Genomic DNA, 20,138 nt, shown 5'->3' with positions numbered 1-20,138 from the left:
CACCTGAGCACGCGTTGTGCGCACTTCGACACGTGCCAGTTCATTTATATTCCTCGATGGTGTTTTTACTATTGAAATGAATAATGTATCACCAAGTTAGCTATGATTGCTGGTATTTTCCAATTCCAATACAAGCATAATGAAGTAACAGCGAATTATTAACCATCCTAGAGATTCATTTAACTCCGTATTACATGTTGTATTTAAAAGACCTAAAGAGTGAAAATGATATCAATATCTAAGGACTGATTAGAGTGAATACAGCAAAGAGAGGACTTCATTTAGCAGTGGATGAGATGATGATAAATTCAGTTCAGTTCGTCCTAAGTCACGTCTCCGATAGCACATTTCTGCATGCATTTGAATTAGCAGCAAAAAATACAGCAACGATTAATAATATTGTGGAATTTTGCATACACGTCGGTAATGTAATCTCAATTAAATAATTTGTATGCAAATTTGTAATATATTAGCAGTAATTACGCTGATATCGCCAAAGTAAAAAAAATATGGTCACCGCTATAATTATTTGTTAGAAATAGAGCTACTTACAAAAATGTTTGCTATTTTATTTGATAAACTGATAAAGCTACTACATCGCATGTTGCTTCGTATTCATAAACTATTCAGAATTTGCTAACTTTGCATCTACAATATTCTACATTCTACAATTATTCAACATGGTGGGTACTGGGTGGTAAATAGTAGGCAGGTACGTATTATAGCGAGGACGCCACTGTCATATCAGGCATTAAATGTTATATATTTATGACAACATATTATTATATAGGAACGTACACTAATTAATTTATTATAGAATACTTATTAGGTATAGAATTATATAGGTAAACAGTTTATTATAATTTTTGAAAAGTTATACCAACCTGATAAGGATTATTGTAAAATTTGCTAAAATTAGACGAATTATTAGGCTTAGGTAATATGGAAAAAAATGCAATTTGGTAGGTAAACATACCGAAAATTGTGTGACGTCATATATAGACGACATTTAACAAGAAACAAAACAATATTCATTCGACGACCATTTAATGTAGGTATCTCGTGTGCCTTACACTTTATGCCAAGATTTTTCGAGCGATGATCTTCGCTGTCTGTCTATGTTTACTCCAAGATATTTACGTTTTTCTTTGATATCTAACACTTGTTTTCTCTCTTATGAATTATTTATTATTTTTTTGATCCCAATGCGTTATGCCCAACATGCATTTCTCCATACTACCATTTTTTGTTACTATTAGTGTAACTCACTGTGTAACACAATACTACTTGTTGTTCGAGGCTACAATATATCATTTTACGAACTCTGATGGCTGGTTGTCCCAACAGTTTGCGATGCCCGATGGTGTCATCGGCCCGCGCCGAGGTGCTGCAGAGATGAATTTGATGCAACACATGTCGCAAGATTGTTGCATGGCTTGCGTAATGAATGGATGGGCCAAGGTGAGAATCTCTCGGTGGTGTGGGCGACACAAAACCCCTTCCTTAAGATGACTTTGAATATTATTATTATTGTCTTCCGCACCGGAAAAGAAAATAATATCTCGTGGATATAAGTCGAAGACATTAGACAAGTTATATTATGTATAGGTATTCGAAGTTTCGATACTTACTAATTAGTGTAATAAAAATGTTTTTACAATTTGTTGGCCACCTTATTGAAAATATTTATTTCTTCATTAGATAATTAATACCTATGTACTTATTTAAAAAAAAACTTAATTTGATGGAAATGAAAAATAAGTATAGGTAAGTACTGCCTACTTTGAAATACCAAGAAATAATTAAAACAGTAATAATAATACGCTACATACTTAAGGCTATACTTCAGTTGAGGCATGGTCTAAAAAGATCGTGCAAATGACGCGTGCCGAACGAAATATAATTTGTCATAAAAATCCAACATGCGTCGATCTAATGTTATGTTTATTGTTATATTACTAATAATAATAGTATATTCATTGACTTGTTTTCTTTTTTAAGTACATACGTAAAGTTTTTTAGTCATCTTTACACGATTTAAGAATATTTTCATCCGACGCCATGACAAAACAAATCGACGTGTGGACACCTCGTGTCTGCTCCGATTGGTGTTTAGTGAGAAATTTCGTCGCCTATATCTTTTTTATTTATGTCATGTTGTGAACGTCTTAAACTTATAATTTGTAATGTCCACAATATGTAAAAATAAATAAATTGAATTGAATTGAATTGAATTAACATACTAAAAATTGGCATCCCCTGTATTCAAAAAATATTATTGTAACTTGGACATTTTATCAGTTATCCCTGTCTCACATCATACTTATAGCTTATATAATACATATATACCTATCGAAAAAAAAATTGTAAGTACCTAGATACATCTTACTTGTTTTATTACTTTTTTTATGTTTTTTTTTACTCATAATGCTGTATGTTAAATTCTTTTCAATGGCTAATCTAGGGTTTATTTACTTACACCCTAAATGGGATTTTTAACGTTGTCAGTTTGTCGAGTGGTGTAACTATACTTCTTGGTTAATACTGAAAGCTGTAAGTGCCGCATGAGAGGCAAAAGAAAGTAAATACACCGACCAGACAAACAACGGACAAAGATATCTGATCCAATTTATTCGGCATCCGCCTCTCCTGTTGAAACTCGAACCTAGAAGGGGAGAAAAGGGAAAGTGGATATTTTTTATAGCACACCGAATGGTTCACGCATGGTTTTATTTATACCTAGGTTACACTTGTGTGGATGTCGGTGTACTGTACTCAGTAGCAGTCATATCGCATTACTTATATTATGATTTCGTCACTACATTTCTGTCTTGTAGGGGAAAGTAGACGTTTTTAAAAAAATGTTATCACTGTTACCATTTATCACAAATGTGTGTAGTTTTGGGCATTATATAGTAGATTGGTTGTGTGTTGTGTTATTTTATTATATATTTTTTATCTATCAAAACGTACGCCGTCAAATGCACGATTTAGCAGATATCTTCGACGAATTGAAAGGTGCCCTGGCGATGGTAGGACGGAAGAGCTTGTCAGAATTGTAAAGTTCTCATAATTGGAGTGAGGGCCTGATCGGCGGATCATCTTCCAGATGAGAAGAGGCGAGATATGGCAGCGAGTCGCAGTCAAAGCCTCGGTAAAATCATAAAATAAATATGGTTTCTTAAATCTAAATTTTTAAACTTACCTACCATAAATTTGAAGTTGTTGTATTTTTCTTAATTTTTATCTGGAACAAAAATATTTATTGGAATGCTTTCTTTTCCGAATGCAATCATAGAGTTTTATTATAACTACAATATTGCAGAGAGTTGAACGCGGAATCGAAAAATGCACCCTTATTGAAATATATTCTATATCGACCAAGTACCTCCGGAATATACGTTGATTAAAAACAAAGTAACTTTTTGTAACTAGGTAACCTAGGTACAGCACTATAACGAATTATTAATTATGAAAAAATAGCACCATGGTGTATTATGGAGTGTTTGGTATTTACGATTTTGGGAATTGGCTTTAAATTGAATGCAAACTTTTCACAGCATTTTATATAGATAAATACTATATCTGTAAGTGTGTACGAAAGAATGATATTTCTGTAAATAGACATGGACGTTCTTCTTGTGCTTTGTCCATTAATTGGTAAGTTAATGTTTGGTACACAGAATAGATATTAATTTTGTGTTCCCTGGTTTAGTATACCTACTGTACATATTGATATCGTGCATGTGTTGCCATTGAACTACTGACGGTACTCTGGACGGTAAAATTGTTTTATCCATTTAAAAAAAATACAATTATAAATAAAAGTGATAAGTTTATCAATGATGACTTTGTTGACAGTTGAAACTCAACTTGAAACAATATAATGTGACAGTGAACATACTGCCATACTTAGGTAACGTCTTTTGTAGATTACATTTTAATGAATTTAATTAAGTTTTTTTTTAATTTGGTACCTACATTTCCATGCTAATGTTCGCGCTATCTTAAAATGTGTCCCATAATACTTAATGAATTTCCGCTATTGACTGAAAACATGATGGCTTTCGCCCACAGAATGAAAATTGTTAGGTGACACACCATGTAACGTGTTGCCGGGTCTTCGCTGGGGACACAATGTGGAAAGGGGCACCAGGTAAATGCTGCTGGTGAACGACTGCGTTGTTGGAGAGCAGCGTATGATCGAATGTTGTGACTAAAGTCACCGAAGTAGAAGCAAAACAAAATTGTAATTTCGCCTTTGTTGTGAATTTGTAATTCGATCCGATTAGAGGATAATTGACTAATCGCAGATTTCAAATCAACTAAACTCACAATCATAGAAAGTGTTGTGAATTTTTGCGGAGTCCACTTTTAATTGTACGTTTTCACTGCACTTTTACAAGTTAAGTTACAGTAACTAAATTTGCAAATTTTACAGGCGGACTGCGCGCCACCGTACAGCGAAAGTCACTTTTACTTGTTTATTTATTGTTAAATTTAAAAATCAATGTTAAATCGTAGGAAAAACACCTAATCAATTAGAATGGATCCAATGAATTCATCGGTGCTCTACCCAAAAAGAAAGGCATGTAAATTTGAAACTTTTTATGATCATTTTTACGTATTTATGATACTAATATTATTATCTTTCCCATGTTAATTATTTGTATTTATTTAATCATGTATTATCATCTTGATAAAAACTGATTTAATTATAATAATATTAATACGTACCTATATAAGTACATACCTAATACAATATTTTATTTAGTAACTACTCAACAGAAAATAACACAATATATTATGAACCAGTCATTTAAGTTGAGTGATCTAAACTAAACTAAAACATTTTGCTGCTATCTGTTATTGCATATGCATTTAATTGTCACCTAGAAAAATACTTTTTAGAGAATATACTATCGATATCTACTTGAATTCGTTCGATTCTGCCTAATGTGCTGTACCTAGTATTAAGCCACGTGCATCATGCTGAAATTAGCTGATAACCATGCGTCGCATGTTAATATTGCCTACCACCTTTCTTGGTTTTGATATATTGTTAATATAACGCGGCATGAAAGATGCGACTACATATCTTTCACCTAGGTCCTATATGTATGCAGGACTTCGCAGTTTGGGTGGCGATAAACGGTGTACGGGTCAGAGTAACCAGATAATAATATGAGGAAGGACTAACTGAAACACGTGATAGTCTGTCCTTTCGCAGAGACCACCTGTACCATCGACTACTATGTTACCTAAATCAGCCGAATAGGGCCTTAGGCCATCCGTTCAACGTGAATACTCAAAAAAGATGAGACTGAAACTCTAGTATCTAGCTAATGTAATACAATGGCGGCTCGATGAAAGTAAGACTGGAATCTCTCAGTTTCAAAACGTCCGCGACCGAAACCGAAGAACGCGACATGCTAGTCTCCCGGTCTCTAAGTTTCCAGTCACCCATAAAACAGTGGTACCAATATCAGTAGATTCGATGAAAAATCATATTTTCTTACCAAAATTGGTAGCACTGAATTGAACTAAACAAGTCTAAAGTTAAAGATGGGCGAACCGATTTTTAATTTAAAATATGTGGCAGATGTTGAGAAATCTGCCTGTATGTGCTGCCAGAATATTCCCGTAAAAATATTACGGAAAAATTTAGAATGAAGTAGGAAAAACAATGCGTTTGACAGTTTGAGGTTATTAGGTTTCAGTAGCGCCGTGTGAGAAGCGTCACTGGCCAGTTTATGAGTTCCATCACCAACCAGTTCGTCAGATTTTAGTTTTACACGGACATGATAGAAAACGATAATAAAAATAATAAAAATCATTAGAACCCAATTAGTACTGTCAGTTTAGTTAGAGTCAGAGGTCAGGTGCGCCCAATAGAGAACAATTTTTTTCTTCCCCGTTTTCTTTATCTATTCTTCCTTATCACTTTTCTTTGCTCCTGATGTGCATTACTTAAAACGAGTTGTTTATTTATAAAGTAACGATAAGGGGCCTGTGAATGGTGACTGAAGTTGACAGCATAAGTTTGCTTCGTCAGGTCACTGACTTGATGTTTCCACTTGGTCGACTGAGCCAAGCGATAACCGCTCTATCTACAATTTAATGTTTTTTTTATAATAACAACATTAATAACAATAACACGATTCTTTCATAACTTTCGAATAACACGTGATGCGTATGAAATAACTAATTTATTCAGACATGAACTATTTTTGAAAATTACGTTTTCTACAACAAATAGGTACGAGTAGGTACCTATATCAATCATAACGATATCATGCCATTCATAAATAGTAATTACCTGTATACTAACTAAGTACGTCAGTTTCTTTTGAACATTATTCTTTCTAATATAATTATGTAGGTATAACAATATAGGTACCTAGCTAATATGTACAAACCATGACCCCCACATTCTGAAGCGAGCCCCCAGGCCAGGATCCTTGGCGGGCCTCCCTACCTATCGCTAAGGTTAAAGACAGTCTGACGTTCTATATATAGTGTCGTTTTCCAAATAAAATGCAGTGTATTTATAATTATTATTATATTGATAACAATGAGACATTCTACATTTTGAGAACCAATGTTGATCTTTAAAAAATATGTATTTGACGGAAAAGATTGCAATAACACCTACCTATCAACATTAATAATTATTAATATATAACCAAGTATTATTATTATATAATAATTATATCAAAGTATCAATTATTGGGTTATTATTATGTTTTTGATGAGACAATAATAGGATATCTTGTCAAATAGTCTATCTATACGTGCAATATTTTTACACCATGGCTGTATCAGTTTTGTGTATGATAATTATTAATTATTGATAACATTAACTAACCTAGTTGAAAACTATGATATCTGTGCATTAACCCATCGGTGTGTCACACCACTCACACCCAACACCCACGATAGCCAAGCGGCTGAATCGTCGGCTTATAATGTCGTATTCTGTTCGAATCCTGGGTCTGGAAAATACACATTGTGTTTGGACCTAATGGGTGAGCAAGTAGTGGCTAACATCCATTTCTCATAATAAAAAATACAAACCTACGCTAAGGCCCATAATAATAATTATTATAAATACCTATTAGGGTCGGACATGGTCAAAACAAAGAAAGAAACTTGTCAAGTAGGTAGTGTAAATAAATTTAGTACGTAACCTATCTACATTTCATTCAAATGTATAGGTACCTGATACCTATTAACAAAATACTTAAATAAAAAAATATTAGGATGTGGGATACTATACTAGATACCTACCTAGTATGTGTCATATTATCATCCGTAATCATTGAGTCACCTATTTTAATTAACGAAATTAAAATAGTACATACATACAAAAAAAATCTAAAATACATTCATACCAACTCCAATCAATAATATTCGCTGAGAAGAGATAAGTAAAATCGTTTTAGGAAAACATGTATGAACGGCGCAAATCAAATGATTGGCCAAGCGTTTTGTTTTTTGGCCGTTGGATGTCCTTCGATAGGCCATTACCCTCTCGCGGTATTTTTTCAATTTTATTTTATCGGTTGGATAAGAAATAATAATATTATATTTCGTATGTATGTATGGATGTTGTTAATATTACATTATAATATCAGCCACTCTACACCTGTCCTTATCACATCAATTATTTCATATCCTAGGTAGAGCTATATTGTATTTTTTTTTTTTTTTTTTTATATAATAACCATACCCTTGCTTTTTCGTACAAGGTGGTTGGGTGGGTTAGTTGCATTGATGTGGGGCTAATTAGGTGCCTCCATTTATATCTTTAATTTTCTTTATGGCCAGGATTAAATATTTTGTGTAGTGTTCTTGTGTTGTTCTATTGCTTAGTGCTTCGTGAGGCTTTTGGAGGTCAATTTCGTGATTATGTTGTCTACATAGAGTCGTGAGAGTCCATCGCTCCCTTTCTAGTATAGGGCAGTCGTTGATGACATGCCACACAGTTTGAGATGTGTTGCCGTCACATGGACAACAGTCGTCATCCCTCAATTTAAATCTTTTTAGATAAGCTCGCACCGATCCGTGGCCTGTTAGTATCTGTGTGAGTTCGTGTGATATTTTTAAGTTCCTGGCAAGAGTGATGGCACAGTTTATGTTTGGAATAAATTTCTGCGTTATTGATCCTGTGGCGGATGTTGTGTATCTGTGGTTCCATAGCTCTATGGTATCTTCGTTTAGTTTTTGTTTTGCGTAACTCAGAGGGAAGTGTGTATAGGTTAAAGGTCAAAGTTGTGGCTTGTTTAGCGTATTTATCAGCTTCCTCGTTTTCGGCTATCCCTGTGTGACTTCTTATCCAGAAGAATCTGGGGTTTGTTCCTATCATTCGAAGCTGTGTTGACAGTGTTAAAATGTCTCTTACAAGTGGGTGTGTCGATGATGGGTTTTGGAGAGCTACCAGACTGGATTGGCTATCTGAGATATTGTATTGCACTTGCCTTGGAGATGACATTCGTGGCTGATAAAAATTTTCACAATACACTTTTGATCATGCTTCTGTTACACTTATTAGCGAGGTTATTTCCTAACGGATTTACTTATTATACTATTGTCATCAATATTCTTTCTTTAATAAGCACCAAGGTGCATGGTTGCTACATCATCCCGTGCAGCTTCGTTTCGCGACAAGGAAGTGTGGCACTAAAATCTTTTCATTCTGACACATTTGTAGCGTCATTGAAGGCGGCCGTGCACAGATCGCGGCTGCATATACATTGTGGGTGGATATGGGGTAACTCAAATCATGTCATCAATATTATCATACTGTGAACCAGTGGCGGGCTTAAGAAAGTGGAGACTTCTGGCGCTGACCGATTTTGAGCCCCCCTCACGATAAACAATTATTAAATAAAAACAATACATTAGGTACGTATCTAGCATAAATATCATTTATTAGAAACCACATCCTGCAACTAAAAATATTATTATCGACGGTTGTGAACTGTTTTGAGGCCCCTCTTTAAATTTTATGAAAAATCGATCGCGTTGTCTGCGTTAAAGAAAATCGTCTCTGCTGACAGCCTGTAGCGAATAATCAATACTAAACAATTATCTAACGTTTACTGTGGCTTGTTTCAGAGTTTGTTAAAATTTAAATATAATTTATGTTGAAATATTGAGATCGATTGATTTGAATTTGTTAATGCTGGAAATACATGTGGTTGTTTAAAATTTTGATTTAGCTGTTATAAAATATAATATTACTCTACTTTCTTTAAGGAGTTCGTTCGTTATCCTATACGTTCATCGATCATTTAAAATTTCATTCCAGATTTTTTTAACTTCCGGGACGAAATGTGTAAAATAATATCTATCTATGTAATAAATATTTGGGGTTTGCAATTCCAGGATCCGGCTCGATTTGTAGATCCCGAAACAAGATACTGATAATACCGGAATCCGGATTTCGAGATGGGCTTTCATAATACATATTACTATAGTTTCCATCAGAAATAATACATTGAGTATTTTCAATATTATTTCCTAAAGTTATTTAATTACGCATTATGTTTCACTCTATAAAGACGCATCGATTTAATAAACATTACGTCAACCAACAACTTAACATACTCATGGCACGTTGATCCACTAATTAAGTTTTATTATTGTACATATTGAAATTTTGTTTCCGGGTTTATCTTATCAATAAAATTATCATTGTGATTAAATGAACCTGCAAGGATTTTCCTATATTCAAGGTTTTATTTATAATTTTTCTAACCACTATCTTCGAAGGTGGGTACAATGCAACGACTACGTTATTGTTATATTATATGTATTTATTTACATTTAGATAATATAATATAATTAAATAAGCAGATATCTAGATAGGTAGGTACTTACCTATTTACAATAATTAATAGTAACTTCCAAAACGCGCAGACACGCGCTACCTACGTACCTATCTACTACGTTGGTATATTATGTAGGTACCTACCAATTTTATTTTTATTCTTTTCGTGACATCTCCTGTCGGAGGTCGGCCACTATCGGGGCTATCTTTCCTTAATTACTCTATAGATAACAGTTCAGCGGAGCTGCACTCATACCACTATTTTATCAAGTAATATTTAAAAGTCGAGGCGAAGAGTCGAGGTAGTTTGTTAAGATTAGACATAAATAGTGCACACTAAACTTTGTTAGTCATACGTCTTATTTGTTTTCATTGAACTAAGAATAAGTAGGTACAATTTGCAGATTGTCCTAGTTAGTTTTTTAAATTCATTTAAACCATACAAAAATAGTGCAATTTTCTTCAGTCATACTTGTTTGTTTTCGTTCAATTAAGAATAATTAATATTATTTCAGATAATGTTGGTTAGTTTTTTTTTAATTCTATACTTATACCAAACCATAATCGATAAAAATATTATTCTATCTATAAAATATTTAAAGCTATAAATGGTTTAATGCCATAATTTTAGATATTTTATATATAAACGAATATTTTTATACTGTATCTAGTACCTATCTACTTATTATTTGGATTAGGCAGGGTTTAACTAGAATTTAAAAAAATGTGCAATGCAAACAAAACATAATATGACTGACAAAGTTTAGTGTGCACTATTTATGTCGGATCATAACAGCCTTCCTCCAACCCTTGCCACTGATTTCTTTTATTTTGTTAACTGTCAATTCATGGTGGAACTGCATTGTATTGTTGTTTTTATTTAATAAAACGCATTTTTTTTTATAGTACTTATTCCACTTCTAATCCTTCCGGTCCTAATATATTAATTAAAAAATTGCGTTTTATTAAATAAAAACAACAATACCTTGCCACTGAATTGACAGGTATAGTCATACGAAACTCTTTGTATCATAAATTCACAATTATTAACTGTCACGTGGTCACAAACTACAGCAATTCCAGTATGTTTTTAAAACGCTTAAATTTGTATCTACCTACCTAAATAACTACCAATTGAAAAGATAATATTCTCTTCGTTGGCAGTATTCTTGTTCAGTTGGCAACTTCTTTTGCACTCGCGTCTCAAAAGGCGTTTTTATATATTTTTTTGTTCTTTCATAGTAAATAAATCTCATAGCACCAATTGTGAAGCTTGCTACAACATAATTTTCAATACGAAGTGCTTAATACTTTGGACGCGGAAGACGCACACGGCGCGTAATGACCAGGCGGCCGATCGATGTAATTAACGTGCATTTTAAAGAAGGCAATTAAAATCTCATTATCTATTCAGCAGCGAATGCGTTAATTGCAAATTGAATCATTATCTGAAATAACTTTTAATGATCATAATGATATGGGCTTCCACAGAGTGGAGGTTGTATTAACAGGTTTTTGATTACGAGAAATGGATGTTAGCTTTTTGATCATCCTATTAAATAAATGCATGCTCAGAATCCAAACAACACGTGGATTTTTTCCAGACCCGGGATCCACGACATTGTAAGCTTAACACGTAACAGCTCGGCCATCGTGGGTGTAGTTACAACAGCACAGAGAATGTTTACCACTATACAAAATACCTCATAAATCTTTCTATGATTTCTTAATAACATAAAAACTATTAAAGTCACTCAATTGTATTATTTCAGGTAAAACTGTGGTTTCAATTATTAAGAAAATTAAATTTATTGTGAAAAAAAACCTTTTTATGGTCGGGTATTATTAATTGTGGATTAGAAAGTTAATATTTTTTGAGGTAGGTACTTACCTATCAATTTTTACACTTTCAATTTCGCGTTATAAGTTTTCAACTAATTAAGATATTGACTCAGTAAGGTAGGTAGGTTACCAATGAATGACTAATTGGTATTGCAGAATTAATAATAAAATATCATTTTGACAAATAAATAGATACGTAGGTACTTATATTATTATATTATTTATACCTACATGTTGTTTTTTAAATGTAACTAGATACCTACCTAATAAGTAATATTTACCTTCCTAGTTAGTAATTGTTTTAATTTATTTATAATATTAATAATACTGACTCACCTTTCGTAAATTGTTTTATAACATGAAAATTCGATAACATGACATTGAAAATACCAATTCGTAAGTGACAATTCCAACGGCAAATAGACGCAATGCCATCGCTAATTGCAAGCGAGATTCGGCCATACCTCTGTAGGCGACCCAAGGTCCTGCAAGGATCATTTTCGTTTGCGGAATTGTCGGTTCGACGGCCGGCCTCGACCGGTAAGGAAGGTTCAATCTAATATCAATTTTGTATAGGTAAGTACCTACTCAGGTAGGTACCTAAATTGCGGTTAACTTTTCCAACCTCAATAAGTCACTGAATACGATATCCTTCCACCTCTTGATCTAGGTATGTAGGTACATCTCATGCGCAGCGGCAATTTTATTTGACGCAGATAACGCAATCGATTCGTCAGAAAATTTAAAAGGGGGCCTCGAAACGGTCAAACCTGTGGTACACTTTTTTTAATACATGCTTATTTCTTATATACATATTGCATATTCAAAAATACTTATAAATTATACCAACTATTATACACAAAAAATAGTTTGAATTTGTGGTTTTTATTTTATTTTTTATGGTTTTTATGACTCAAAATTATTGTATGCGTCGGGCCTCCAGGTCACTAAGTCCGCCATCGCGTGCTAATGTACTAAAACCATTAATGATAATATTATAGAAACCTCATCAAAATTTAGTTTTCTATCTGTTTTGGTATCGCAACAAAAAGACTCGATTTCTTGGTTGTTTCATTTGTTTATACCTAGTTAGATATACCTTAAAATATGCATTTTTTTAAATTAAAATAGACTTAAAAAATCCTTATAATATGATACTTCAGTTAACTAGTTCATGCTGTGCTCGCAACTTTTCCAATGTTTTTATACATACTTCCACAAAAGATATATTTGAATAGGTAAGATGTTGATTTACTTATTTATTTTAGTCAGTGAGTGTATGAAAATGCACTTAATGAGTTAAACGTGCCAAAAATAATCACTTTTGCACGTTCAAAAATGTTTTGAAATAGTTATACCATAACAACTTGTTCGTAAATATAAAAATAAATCAATAACAGAAGAAAGACGTTCTTCGCTGTCAAATTCCCTCCATTCGAATTTCGAAGGTAAAAATATCGACCGCTTATTTTTCAAGTTCATCAATTCCATTGCGTACATCCAAGTGGAAAATATCTTCGTTCTGTTGATTATACTTGTCTCCCTCGCGCGCCGAACAAAACGACGCACTGCCGGTAGCGCCGTCCCGCTCTCTCGCGCGTTTATCCAACACTCATCGAGAGCGCGATATTCGCTTTCGAACGCTCCGAGCTGTGACCTTGGCCATCCCGTCTGGCTAATGCAATCCAAGGTTCGGGTCTACGAACTTCCTATCCCTGCCAACACAGCTCGCCGGCGGTGGGGGGACCTCTCTACTCGAACCGACGAATCGCCGCGCTCTCAGCTCTCGGTACCGCGTCGCGATTGGCTGGAAATTCCGAGCGCGGCAATGACCTCGAAGTTCGAAATGCATTGAACTCTATTGTCGGTAGTGGAGTAGTAAAAAGAGTTGCCGGTTAGTTCTCTTTCTACGTTAGAGGCGAGATTGGCTTGCCGAGTTAGCGCCCCGTTTCGAAGCATTCGTATGGAGTTCCCCGCGTCTCATTTCGCAGACTTTCACTCTTGGGGTTGTTCGGTACGCTCGCGGGACTCGATGCGTCCCATATACGTTCGCCATCCGTCAGTGGCAACACAAACGCGCACCGGAGTGGACCTTTTACGTTGGCTCTAAATAAAAAAATATACTATTTTTCTCGTGTGTTTTTTTCGGAGTTCTTATCTGTGAAAATATTAGCTCAATTATTCTTTATCTTGTTAATATTCTGCTAATTTTTTCGCGAACGGCCGGTGGATCGGCATGAAAATACTAATTACGCAACACCGATCGAAGTGTTTCCGTAGTGACAAGTGCATCATTGAACCATGAATGATGCTAGTGCATTTGTATGTGGAAAAGTTTTGGAACAATTTCCAAAGTGCATGACGATGAATGAAAACTTCTAACATTGTAATTGTTTGAACTTGAATATTGTTTATTCAAACTCTTTAACTATTCGGCTAATGTGCAATTTATATTTAATAATTATAAATTTTCTATACGTAATCAAGTACACATTTTTAAAAATTGTGCGGTGTGGTGAACAAGCTGTTTTTAATATTTTACAAATTATATATTATAAACTACTGTTATGAGTACTTATTTAGTTTTTTTTTAAAATTAATAATTGGTGATAGATAAATAATAAGTATAGTGTTTATTTTGTGTTAAGTATATCTGTATGACAGAACTTGAATAAAACTGGTGACATTCAATATTAGTTGAAAACTTGGATTATCCGATGCTGAATTTTACCAGTCTCGTTGCAAATTAAATTGGCGAAGCAAAGATGACGATGATCATGAGCCCGGACAGTAGCTACGGCTGCAGGGTGCAGGTGCAGCTTTCTGCAGTCGGCTCGACGACGTCATGCCCTCCTATGGGGCCTTCTCAGATTAAGCAGGAGCCCTACAGCAGGGCCCTCTCGCCTGGGGAGCCCTACGCGCGGACTTTCGTGTCCCCCGTGGAACCCAGACCGTCCAGTGACAACTACCCTATGGGCGACACAACCGTTAGTTCAGGAGGACAGAGGGAGCCCGAACTGCATATTGGTGTGTATTTTTGTCGTCTTACATTTCGATAAAATTTTCCAGATGTTTATAATAAAATAACGCGTATATGGTTATTTTAGAAATACTTTTTGGTAGCTTCCCCCATCTGGAAAACTTACGTAGTTTTTAAAAATATTGCTTTTGACCCAAAGTATGCACCAGCCAGTAGGTTGAGCTAATGACGAATAACCATTTCTCGTTAAAAATAAATTATGATGACCGCCAAGATCGACATTGGATTATAGATCAAATGGAAAAACTAGAAAAACTACGCATCATAAGTAACCTTTCTAGCAGTAAGTAGGTACATTGTATTTCAACTGCTTCAGACCTTTAATATAATTTAATTTCAATAAATATGATCTCATCGTCGCAGGAATTTAGTACACCTATCATAGAGATTTTCTGGCATATAATGGGAACATTATTTATATCAATTACCTTTGTCATACCAAATCCAGAAAGTTGTACATATTTAATTAAAACTTACCAAGTACGTACTACCTCTACTAGGTACTTATTTTTTTAACTGGGTACCGACCCTAACGAGATACTTACCTGTCAAACTATTTACCTGACTTTATGTAGGTGGGTATGACATTGGTGCTCCTTTACCTCTAATATTGTTTTCACACAGATAGTTAAAACACCAATGATTGTGGTTAAACTGACAAACTCACTCATTGAAGACAATTTCAATTATTCACCATCCATTAAATTCTTCATTTGAAAACCAATTTATTATTGATTTGACTCATGTTTCAGTTTAGATTGACACATAATATTATGTAGGTAATTTGATAAAGTAAATAAAACACCTGGGAAGTTACTTTTGTCTAATGTTATATTGTGTAGTTACCTACCTACTTTATCTCAGGTATCCAATAATTGTTATACAGTAAAATGTCGTTGAAAACTACAATAAACAATAATTCGACTGCGAGCGTTCCTCTCAATATTGAAACAGAAATTAAATTTCATTTCTTCTGCAAACATCATTAATTTTCGAAACCTTGACAGCGTATTGACGATGCTTTACCCAAGCCCACTGAATTACAAATACTACTTAAAAATATATTTTTATTATTGTTATTTTGTGTATTTAGTTGACAATTGTTTATATCCACAGCGACTTGTAAAAAACGATTAACACTTCAGTAGGATAACGGCGATACAAAGATTAATGATGCAATTTCCTTTTTGGGGTGCATGCAAGTTGCCTCGAAAGTTATTTACTTACTAAAAACTTTTTTTTACGTATTTTTCTGTTTCTCATGAAAATTGTGATTTTTTTATACATTCTGTGATGTGATGATCGTCTTGCAAAATATTGTACCCTTTCATTCCATAATCAACAACGTCATCAATCAAATTTTGCTGTTTAGTTCCGCTGTAGAAGGAAATACGCTACCCTGAAGCATGAAATTGATTACGACGAAATGTCGTTATTTTATCCTAATTCGTTTTTATTGTTCAGATTTACCTATTTCAATGGAATATAATATAACACATCAGTGGCGAAGAAAAGGGTAGGCTAGATCCGACATAAATAGTGCACACTAAACTTTGTCAGTCAAACGTATGTGTTTTCATTGAATTAAGACTAGGTACCTACCTACATACAATGTGTAGATAAATTCAATTAAACCCTGCCTAATCCAAGTCACAAAATATTCGATTATCTATAAAAAAGTATACCATTAAACATTAAACCATACATCATTTTAGATATTTTGGTTTAGTTAGGCAGGGCTTAATGACTTTTAAAAAACTAGCCACCATAATATGTACCTATACTTAATTCAACAAAAACAATTAAATACCTATAATTGAAAAGGTCTGCACTATTTTTGTCGTATCGCCCATAGCATACCTAAACTATTGTGGTTTGATTCAAGCAGGGTTTAATTGATTTTTTTAAACTAACCAGCACCAACTGAAAATTAATGAAAACAAAATTAATATGACTGACAAAGTTTAGTGTGCACTATTTATGTCGAATCTTAATGTTATTTTAATTATTTATCAATCAATAAGTAATGTTACCTATAATCTGATACATTTGTACTAATAACCTTCATGAAGAAAGGGCCGTCAGCTGTTTTTTTCTTCCGACGGTGCTGGCAGTAAACATATTATTTATCTAGAATTCGCAATAAATTGAAATCAATCCTTTCGATCAGCAGCTTTTTGAAATTAATAATTTCGCAAACATCGATGTAATATTATATCATGGCCTGCATTTCTCCTGTGTATCGTTTCCTCGTTATACTGCTGGATTGTTTTATTTTATTGGCTTCAAATGTGCACACTTTGCACATACCAATAACTGACTTGCACTGGGGGCGGCCATGTTTTCGCGAGCTGCATGTGGGGCTCGCTTGCTATATAATTATTAACTTTATTATTCCTACGTTATTTTAATCGAGATGGGAATATTATAAATTACGTATTTCAATGTAATAGACTTCACAATAATAATACTAATTTCAACTAGGCTTATTTTATAAATTAAGTAGGTTAAGTACTTATAGGTAATATTATAGTATGTATATCTAAGTAGTAAGATCCCGCAATTTGTCGTAACATATTTAGCATAGTTCGTGAATTTGAAAATATGCATACTTACTAAATATAATTTAGTAATGTATTCGGGCATTTCAAAATTGAGATTTGGTATTGCATATTATTATACTCATACAAATATTAGTTACGATTACGTACCTACTATACAATTTCGTAGTATTTAAATGTGTCACAAATTACATTGTAATTTAATTTCATTACGTTTATAAACTACTGCTAGACGAGTGACTGAACATACAGATGGAATACAATTAGTTATGAATCAATTCGCGCTATTTCTGATAATTGCATTATTTATATTATTTTTGGAGAATTATCTTGTTTAAATTACGTAGATACGTATTAAGTACGATCCCAAAGTACTCGAACATAAAATATTTACTTAGTGGTGTTGAGAGTTCGTCTTCATTTTCTGTATAATGTTAATTGAAATGCATTGCATATCTATCTATCTATACATTTTTCAACTGGACTGTATTACTGAGTTTTTGGCCAAGCGCAGTTTTTATTGAAGTGTGATTGAATCAATGGCATTATTAATGGACGACGCACTCAATACAGTAGCTAGCAAGTAAATTCGCGCATTCGCATGTATAGGTAGGCGTCACGCAATTTCCATTATGCGATATCACGCATCGGGAATTTATAGCAATATGACCTTTATTGTAATGGCGTTAGAGTAGTGTTTCTAATGTCAATGTTCATTAGAGCGAACCCGTTCGAACCAAACCATTCGGCAGACCCAACAAAAAGCATCAGAAATTTATAGCAATATCACCTTTATTGTAATGGCGTTAGAACAGATTATGCCATTCGGCAGACCCGACAATAAAGTGAGTGTCATTTTCTTTTCCAGATGATTCGTCCATATTAATGTCATTGGATTGAATCGATTTCTTATTTACTTAATATAATATGACAAGCAGGTAACACAAATCTGTTACGTGATAATAATTAATAATACTTTAAAACCAATTACTTATCTATATTTCGCAAAAATGTATAGAGCGGTCCAAATGCAAATCCGACCACCCGTGGCGGTATTTAACAAGCTGGTCACCCGACCCAACACCTATTTCATAATGATACACCTTGTATACAACTTCCCAGAGCAAAACAACATGTGATGCAATAAGTAGGTGGTATAATGAATGATAGTGTGCCGCGGAGAAGAAATGTTGACTGAGAACGATGCAATAGGCGCGCCGGCTCATACATTACGCAAGCTTTCTCCTCACTGCACTTTCCACGCTGGTTCGGAGCATCTTACTTCACTCGGAGCGGTGACTCTTGTCTTCGCCGCTTCTGCACTTTCTAGCACCCGAGCTAGTTTATTGCCCGTGTAATTCCCCGCGTGCTATGTGACCGATCCAGCGTTGCCAAGTTATCGTTTTTATTACCAGATCTAGAGGCCATCCATAGACTGAAACCGTATGCGGTTTACAACCGTATGCCATACTAAATTTATGATTTCTGTTAATGAAAATATTTTTTCACTAAGTTTGTAAGGTGTAAGTGTATGGTACTTCCTATAAACGGATACGATCAGATGCTTATTTCCATGAACAGAAATCATAAGTTTAGTATAGCACACGGTTATAAACCGCATACGGTTTCAGTCTATGGATGGCCTTCTGTAGCATTTTTTAATAGGCGTCTTAGCTCGCATAATAACGTTAAATTTTGAGTTTTCTGATGCCGTAAACAACTATAAATTTAAATCTGGAATATTGCACTATATTTGCTTGAAAATTAACATGCTGACCTAACTTGCAATACAATAAAAGTAATGTACAGTTTTCGTATCATTCATTTGTAATTATACAGAATATTTGTTAGGTCTTACTTACTTTGGTTAGATTATGACTTAACTTTTTGAATTGTTAAGTAGTTTCTTTTTAATATTGTGAAAATCTAGCATTTTTTTTCCAACTAGTTTATTTTCTTACGCATATTTATATGAAAGACAATTGGAAACACTGGGTTGACCACATAATTTCAATGGCTGTGATAAAAACATACAACAAATTAATATACCTACATGCCAGCAAAAGTTTCATAGTATCCTTCTGACAGTTCTGACGCTCTAGCTGTCCAAATAAAATTCAATAACATGACAAGCTAGCAGCTAGACATATGATTTAAAAACCGACATATCAAATTATGGATGTTGTATTAAATACGTTAGAAATAATTATACATTATACCTACCAACATCTCATTCGACTATTAGATTAGACATTAGTGAGTTGTAGAGACGTACGGTGCAACTATGCAATGTCATTTGGTTAAATCATAGATTCGGTAAAAAAGCTAGACCCACTGACTACTTAAAATGTATTTTTAATTGTTTTTAGAATACTTAGTTTTGATAATCAATATTAGACAATACTATGGACAAGTAAAATCTTATTAGCAGAAAAATTACCTGGCATTGTTATGTCGATGGGTTAATCTATTTTTTTCACTATTTTAATGCCGAATAGACGAAATAATGTAGATAAGTTATTATAAAGCAATAAAATATTTTACATTATCGTGATATCTCAGCAATTAAACAGATTAAATCGTCAATTTCATGCTATGTCAGCTGCATTCTACTTTCTCGATTCATTTCATAAACGCTCAATTAAAAGTAATCATAGTCGTTGGATTTTTTTTATAATTCTCTTTTGAGTGCACCGACCGCTGTGCACAGATATTGTTTTGACTAGCCTTCGTATTATGTACACTGCGTTCAATAATCAACAAACAATAAATTTAACACGTAACTAGGTAACAAGCGATGAGACGATACATTGTAGGTATTATTGTAACATGCAACCTGCCACAATGAAAAGCATGAATG

The 20,138-nt window shown here is 33.9% G+C and overlaps 1 protein-coding gene across 2 annotated transcripts in view; it reads left to right on the top strand.

Moving 5' to 3' along the window:
- Eip75B (Ecdysone-induced protein 75B) overlaps positions 1 to 20,138 on the top strand; it is a 392,248-nt gene that overhangs the window by 281,676 nt on the left and 90,434 nt on the right. The window contains exon 1 of one of the 2 annotated variants that reach the window (XM_085957893.1): positions 13,739 to 14,704. The exons of the other annotated variant lie outside the window; for it this stretch is intronic. Within the exon in view, the coding sequence (XP_085814019.1) occupies positions 14,443 to 14,704 (262 nt within the window). The 5' untranslated portion in view covers positions 13,739 to 14,442. Of the gene's footprint in view, positions 1 to 13,738; positions 14,705 to 20,138 lie in introns of those variants that run through there. 2 annotated transcript variants of the gene reach the window in all.

The sequence above is a fragment of the Rhyacophila brunnea genome, unplaced genomic scaffold (assembly GCF_057557595.1).
Source record: "Rhyacophila brunnea isolate RB1 unplaced genomic scaffold, BYU_Rbru_1.0 scaffold_7, whole genome shotgun sequence".
Lineage (NCBI taxonomy): Eukaryota > Metazoa > Arthropoda > Insecta > Trichoptera > Rhyacophilidae > Rhyacophila > Rhyacophila brunnea.
This window is presented reverse-complemented; position numbering and strand designations above follow the sequence as displayed.